Here is a 7,874-nt window from a genome sequence, read left to right as displayed (position 1 = left end):
TATTTTATAATATATTTTTTGTAGCACTATGTAGAGTGAATAAATAAAGGCATATTTATATAATAAACATATATAAATAAATAAATAAATAAAAACATAACACATGTTTTTTTTTTTTTTTTTTTTTTTTTTTTACATTAGTAATTCATTTTGTGCATAATTTTACATTGTTGTTGGTAATAAATTAATTTAAGCGACAAAAAAATCTGAAGAGCCGCTTGGGAGCCAAAAGAACCGGCTCTTTTTAGTGAGCCGAGCCAAAAGAGCCGGTTCTCTAAAAAGAGCCGGAATTCCCATCACTACTGAGTTGACAGAGTAGGTAAAGCAGTTGAAAAAAACTGTAAATTTTACTTTCACTTAACCTGAATTCTGCCTGATAACTAATGACGTCGCAGCCTTTCAGATTTTTCTATTGGCCAATCGGGTTCCTGTACCGCCCAGTTGTGACGTGAGGCTCATTAGACAGACTGCGTCCTCTGGTCGAGACACAAGCGGCCAGCAGGGCTGAGAGGAATTTTGCATCGCCCAGACTTCTTGATTATTGGGAAATTTATTTCTTTATCTAATCAAGATGAAGGAGTTTATTTTGTTGCTCCTCTTCTGTCATGTTGCATGTCCGGGTAAGATCACATTTAAAATCTCTCTCTCTCTCTCTCTCTCTCTCTCTCTCTCTCTCTCTCTCTCTCTCTCTCTCTCTCTCTCTCTCTTTTTTTTTTTTAAATCATGAAGCTGTTTCGTTTCTGCGTAGCCGGATGTTGCATTAAGTTGCTTTAGGCCGGGAGCCAGGTCCACCCCTCAGGATGTTTTTTGCTAAGTTTTTTTCACTATGATTTCCTGTTATCGTATACCTTGGGCCATCACGAGTTGATACCGACCATTCCCAACTCGGTGACGTTTGGTCTCAGGGGCCAAAAAAAAAACCTTTTTGGGAAAAGCTCCTGGCGAAATTATGTAATTGTAGGCTACATATTAAGGTACTGCAACTGCACAAATGGTCGGAAAACCCTCAAATTCTGCAAGATGTATCCTGACACATAGGGGAAACTATCAGAAAAAGATCCAGGTGTGTCCTGCCTTTCAGTTCTCAAATATCACCTTCAACATACCCCAAAAGACAAAAAAAATGTCTGTCCGCCTGAAAACTCACCATCAAAAGTGCTCAGTTTCAAACATTTCATTATTGTTTCACTACCTAAAATGTTAATTAAAAGCTTCCCACATTTCTAAGCTTCAATTTAAGTCCAAGGTGACCTTTCCATCTATAGGATTACAGCTGCTATGACCAAAGTTTTCCACTTTACCCCAAATCGGGAAAAACTGAAAATTCCAGTATTACCATTTCAAATGGGCTTAAGCATATTTTCTGGAATCTAAACCCAATCTTAAACAAGAGGTGAGACTTCAGTTACGTCTTGATATACAATCTGAGGTGTGAATTACATGAAAAGAGAATAATGTTACGCCCCCAGATGGACCAGGGTATCAAGGTGCAACATTAAACAACATCATACAAAACCAGGTAATCATATGAGATTTATTAAAGAACTCAGTCCTGACATGGAATAAATGACTCGAGTCAACATTTCTTAACTATAGATAAACATTCTGCATAGTCAAATAACGAAAATAGAACACATTTCTATGGTTCTTAGATATTTTTGCTACTGTACTTTGACCACTGGTCATATCAGTGTATTGTATTAGTGTAGACTATGTCCCAGAAGATGCATTTTTTAAAGTTTTATTCATGCTATCTCTTGATGCTTTTAGTGTGGCAGCAGTTGTCTGGGATATGTGATCTGGCTACACTGATAACATTTCTCTGCACCAGGATGTGTCCTCAATGTGTTCATGAAATACCTGGACTATTTGAGGATTGTAGTATGGTTTTGCTACTGTGTAGGGTAATGTAAAGGGAGTGAACTGGTGATTGGTTTAAAAAATATGTGATATCAGTGAAATCATTTGTGACATCAAGAAAATATAATCGTTTTTGAGGGCAGGATCATTTGTGACATCAAGAAAATATAATCGTTTTTGAGGGCAGGATAGTATTTGCATTTATTTATTTATTTATTTATTTATTTATTTTTATTTTATTAAAAAAAAAGAAAAAGTCACATAGGTCATAAACTCCAGGGAGAAAAATATTCTGAAAACGTAATACGCTTTTTTTTGCGTTGGCATAAAATAACCCTTCATGTATTTCAAAAATGACTGCTTTTAACAAAATTATTGTGCTTAAATCGTCCACAATCTGTTGATCTGTGATTAAAAAAACACAAATAAGTCGTTATTGTTGTTGTTGTTTTTCTTTAACATGAATATCAATATCAGTTTTTATGATTTTTGCCTGTAGTTGTGGAACAGAAATTATATTTTCTGTTGTTGAGGCAGTTGGTTGTGTTTTATGATGACAAATGTTTCTGGTTGATAAATTGATAAATGTGAGTGACAGTTGTTCTGTGTTTGTCCCACAGTGCGTCACTCCCTGAGGAATTTCTACACGGCTTCGACTGGAGTCCCAAACTTCCCAGAGTTTGTGGCTGTTGGTTTGGTTGATGATGTTCAAACTGAATACTATGACAGCAACACACAGAGAGCAGTGCCCAAACAGGACTGGATGGAGAAGGCCACAGCTGATGAAGCTGGTTACTGGGACTCACAAACTCAGATATCTCAGAGTAACGAGCAGATCTTCAAAGTCAGAATTGACACCTTGAAGAAACGCTTCAACCAAACTGGAGGTTTGTTTACGTTTCTCTTTCTGCTGATAAAATGTTTTTTCATCACAAATTGTTGTAAAGTTACAGACATGTAGCTTCTCACACACACACACACACACACACACACACACACACACACACACACACAACCACACACACACACACACACACACACACTCACAATCATCTCAGACAAATTTACATAGAAACACACACACTCTCTTTTTCTGTTACACACACCTCTCTCTTTCTCACACACACGTTCTTTTTTACACACACACACACACACACACACACACACACCGTCATTTCAATTTCTTTCTCTCTCTCGTACACACACACTCACACATTCTGTTTTCACACACACACACATTTGGTCACACAGTTTTTATCTCACTTTATCACACACACACACACACACACACACACACACACACACACACACACACACATACATACAAACACACACCACACACACACACACACACCTATGGTTGAGCAAAGCTACATTCATCATACATTAAGCTACATTCACAAAACCTCAGACTCCTCTTGCAAAAAACACTACTGAGCAGTCACTAAACACTACATAAAAAATAGAAAACACAATTCTCAGGACATGAAGCTGTAGAAATAAATGTTTAGTGTTCACTGTAGGCTAAATGCATGTTGCAAAACAAAAAACCTGTGCATTTAGCACTTGTATATAGTAAAAAAAAAAAACAGAAATCTTGTGCATTTACATGTAACACTTGCACAGTACAAAAACAAACAGAAATCTTGTGCATTTAGCACTTGTATACAGTAAGCCTACGTAAAAATAAAGTACAAAAATATACATGGAATACTAGGCCTGCAAACAGTTAGCCTAACCCTCCATTACAATACTACAGTACATTGGCACAGTGATGTACTGAAACATACACTACTCACAAAAAGTTAGGGATATTTGGCTTTTGGGTGAAATTTATGGAAAATATAAAAAGTTCACGCTACAGTGATATTATATCATGAAAGTAGGGCATTTAAGTAGAAGCATACACTGGTGATTTCCTCATCTCAAACAATTTCTTGAAACAAAAGCCAACAACAGTGGTGGATATACCACAACAAAAAATGTCAGTGTCAATAACTTGTCATGTGCTCTTGAGCATCAATTACAGCTTGACAGCGACGTCTCATGCTGTTCACAAGTCGACTTATTGTCTGCTGAGGCATGGCATCCCACTCTTCTTGAAGGGCGGCCCTCAGGACATTGAGGTTCTGGGGTACAGAGCTCCGAGCCTCTACACGGCGACTCAGCTGATCCCATAGGTTTTCTATGGGATGCAGGTCTGGAGAAAGTGCAGGCCACTCCATTTGAGGTACCCCAGTCTCCAGCAGCCGTTCCCTAATGATACGACCTCCATGAGCTGGAGCATCAAACACCTGATGTGAATTTTGCCGTTAAACTCCTTGTTAGAGAACAGCAACTTGTGCAAAAAGTACTGAAACACTGAACAGTTGGACATGTGCATTCAAAAGTTTACAGAAGGTCACATTAAGTTCACCTGTAAAGGTTATAATGCATTTTAGGTTCATCCTGAAATTTCACCCAAAAGCCGAATATCCCTAACTTTTTGTGAGTAGTGTATATTTACTTACAGTACACTGTAGTACAGTATATAGTATAGTCATACAGTAATTGCTGTCAACATTTACATACTATAATGTCAAAAAAGGTAATTACCTGTTCTCTTCTCTAAATCTTTGGATTATGGTGGACACAGTGAGTCTACTGATGTTTGGTTGTACCCTTTGTCCGGCCTCCCTCATGCTCATACCATGGACAAGAACATGGTCAATCACAGTAGCTCTGATTTCATCAGATATTACTGTTCTTTGTCTTCATTGACCCCCTCGACCTCCTCGACCACCTCAACCTCCTCGACCACCTTGACCACCTCGACCTCCTCGACCTCCTCTCACACAAATTCCTCCTCTCAGATTTCTATCCATTGTAGTGCTTCACAAAGCAGTGCTCTCTGAACTGGCTTATATATGTTCCCTCACATCATTAGTCACAAGTGTGATCAATTTTGAGTTGTTGTGTTCAACCAGTGACACCAGAGCTTTACTTGTGTTTGACTTTTGCCACCAGTGCTCACCATTATGCAGCACAGGTGCATCACAATGAAAATGTGTTGGTAAGTTGTGTCTAAACAGGTGAAACGTGCTTATGGTTTTGCCAAAAGAGTGACTGATTCACTCAGTGGGTTCAGGCAATGGAGCATTTGGTTCAGACAACAGGGTTTTGTGTTTTAGCAATTGAGAAAAACTGTAATCTAGATTTATTTAATCTTGATTTATTTAATCTAGATTTATTTACATGTGTGGATCTCACTCTGGTTTACTGCAGACTTCTGTCTCTCTCTCAGGTGTCCACATTGTCCAGGTGATGTACGGCTGTGAATGGGACGATGAGACTGGAGACACTAATGGTTTTAGTCAGCATGGTTATGATGGAGAAGACTTTGTAGTTTTTGACCTGAGGACAAAGACGTGGATCGCTCCAACACCACAGGCTGTCATCACCAAACACAAGTGGGACAGAGATACAGGTCAAAATGAGTATTTGTACCACTACTTCACCCAGGAGTGCATTGACTGGCTGAAGAAGTATGTGGGCTATGGGAGGAGCACTCTGCTGAGAACAGGTAGACTCACCTGACCTGATGTATGTGATGGTCACAGCTATGTTCATATGCCTCTTCTGGTTTTAATATGCAGTATCATTACTGTGAATATGAAACAACATATAGAGACACTCTGCATAAAACTGTAGTGTTGTTGCTGTTTTTTTTAGGTTACACACATTTCTCAACTATTTCTCTGTCTTTCTTTGTTTCCTTACCTCTCTTCCTCCTGCCTGCTTCTTTGTCTCTCCTGCTTACTTTTCCCTTTCTTCTCCCTATTTAACTCTTCATTTTTGTCATTTTCTCTCTTCCTTTATTTTCACCATTTCTCCCTCTCTCTCTCTCTCTCTCTCTCTCTCTCTCTCTCTCTCTCTCTCTCTCTCTCTGTCTTTCTCTCTCTGTCTCTCTGTGTGTCTCTCTCAATTCAATTCAGTTCAATTCAATTAGCTTTATTGGCATGGCTGCATATTATACAACATTGCTAAAGCATATTTACACAAAATACAATCTTAGCAGACAGATAAACAATATATATATAAACAAACAACAAACAAACAGAAACAGAAAAAAACAATACAAGAGAGCATGGAGAACAATAGGGGCTATGGAGGGTAGGTAACAACAAATGAATTATTGATGTATAAGCATTAATTCTTATTAGCCGTGTGGGTCAGGGCTCTAATAGAGCAGTGGAGCTCATGGGAGGCTGCCACATATCTTGCTGCCAGTCTACAGCAGTCCTCCCTCTCTCTCTCTCCCCCTCTCTCCCCAGATCTTCCCTCGGTGTCTCTCCTCCAGAAGACTCCCTCCTCTCCAGTGACCTGCCACGCTTCAGGTTTCTACCCCAACAAAATCAAGTTGTTCTGGACGAGAGACGGAGAGGAGGTTCATGAGGACGTGGACCACGGAGAGATCCTCCACAACCACGATGGAACCTTCCAGAAGAGCGTTGACCTGGACCTTTCATCAGTCAAAGCTGAAGACTGGGGGAGGTACAGCTGTGTGTTTCAGCTCTATGGTGTCATGGAGGACATCGTCACCAAACTGGACCCAAAAGTGATCAAGACCAACTGGGGCAAGACTGAGATCGAACGTGATGGAGGTGGGAAAGACACGTTTGGTTTATTTGTTCAACTTAATTTGCGGTGAATGTGCTTTGTTTTTGCTCTGCTGGTCTGTTTCTGTTTTTGTTGTAGTGCTTTTGTTTGTCTTTGTGTGATCAGTTGGGTTTTTATTTTATGTACAGTATCATGATAATGTATTCTTATTTAATTTTCACCATTTTATGTGAAGTTTTAATAATTAATTTATCAAGTTCCCTGTCTCTGTTTTCTCATGCATTGAGATCAGTTTAAAATCCAACCACAAGCTAGCCTGCCCTCGATCATAAACACACATCATAAAATTGTCTTTGTTGTGTCAAAACTTCGATCGACTTACATAATTGAATAATTGAATTGTTCTGAACTGCAAGTTTAAGCAAACACAAAGTCAAGTGAGGTCACTATTAAACTTATGCATACATCTCATTCCGGTTCACTGATCACATAATTTGACCTTTAAACATCTGAAAAAACACCTTAAAATATCTTATATAAAGTTAAGGCCCTCAAAAATATTAAAATGTCTTATGTATTTTTTTTTCACCAGGCAATAACAGGATGTTTACACACAAGAAAACTTAATTAATTTAGTGTTTTTCCTGTACTGCTCATGTGTAGTTTCAGACCTTCCTTTAGCAATGTTCATTTGTAAACAGGCTGGTTTTGCCTTGTGTTGATTCTTTATATTGATCATTAAAATGGTTTTAAATTCCAGGAAGCAGTGAAAAGGTCTTAATAAAAGTCAGGAAGAAAAGTCAGCTGTATTGACCACAGGACTGTGTTAATAAATATTTGGAAATATTTGATAACTAGATGAATGGACATAATGGTGGATGCCCAGATTCCTGCTCTGACTGACTTTATACAGGCTCTGATTTCTTTAACTGACTCATTGATTCACTTGTTTATTTTGGCTCAACAGTGAAGCCCAGTGACCTGATCATCCCCATCGTTGCTGCAGTTATCGCTGTGCTCCTCATCGGACTGTGCATGACAGCAAGATGGTCCCGCCTACGCCGGTAGCAGGCCATCTGAGCTTGTTCCTCGTTGTGTTTGCTCTGTTCTTTGTTTGTTCATCGCTTTGTGAGAACAGTGCTAGTTTGGTGATTGTGTATGATTTTCATACCTTGTTTAACATCCGTGCATCGGTGCTGAGATCGCTGTCTCATCGATCTGAACAGTGGAGCTCCCACTGTCACCTGCACCGCACAATCCCTGGGGTCATCTGGAGGCCCTCCTGCACCTGCACCTGGCCGAGAAAGTCCAGGAGAAGGAGTAGACGGGCAGGAGCCGCAGTAAAGCTCCAACAACAATCCAGAGGCCGCTCCCTGTCCGCGCTCCACGCCATCTCCAAGGCGGAGATGGAGGCC

The 7,874-nt window shown here is 39.5% G+C and overlaps 1 protein-coding gene across 1 annotated transcript; it reads left to right on the top strand.

The window, feature by feature from the left end:
• The first annotated feature begins 531 nt into the window (after positions 1-531).
• On the top strand, positions 532-7,545 carry LOC115368104 (class I histocompatibility antigen, F10 alpha chain-like). Its single transcript, XM_030064097.1, has 5 exons — positions 532-620; positions 2,481-2,747; positions 5,144-5,422; positions 6,174-6,503; positions 7,427-7,545. The coding sequence occupies exons 1-5, from the start codon at positions 572-574 to the stop codon at positions 7,525-7,527; spliced, it is 1,026 nt and encodes a 341-aa protein (XP_029919957.1). The 5' UTR covers positions 532-571; the 3' UTR covers positions 7,528-7,545.
• The last annotated feature ends 329 nt before the right edge of the window (positions 7,546-7,874 follow it).

The sequence above is a fragment of the Myripristis murdjan genome, chromosome 11, assembly GCF_902150065.1.
Source record: "Myripristis murdjan chromosome 11, fMyrMur1.1, whole genome shotgun sequence".
Classification (NCBI taxonomy): Eukaryota; Metazoa; Chordata; class Actinopteri; order Holocentriformes; family Holocentridae; genus Myripristis; species Myripristis murdjan.
Note: the sequence above shows the minus strand (reverse complement) of the source record. Positions and strands in the feature narration are given on the sequence as shown.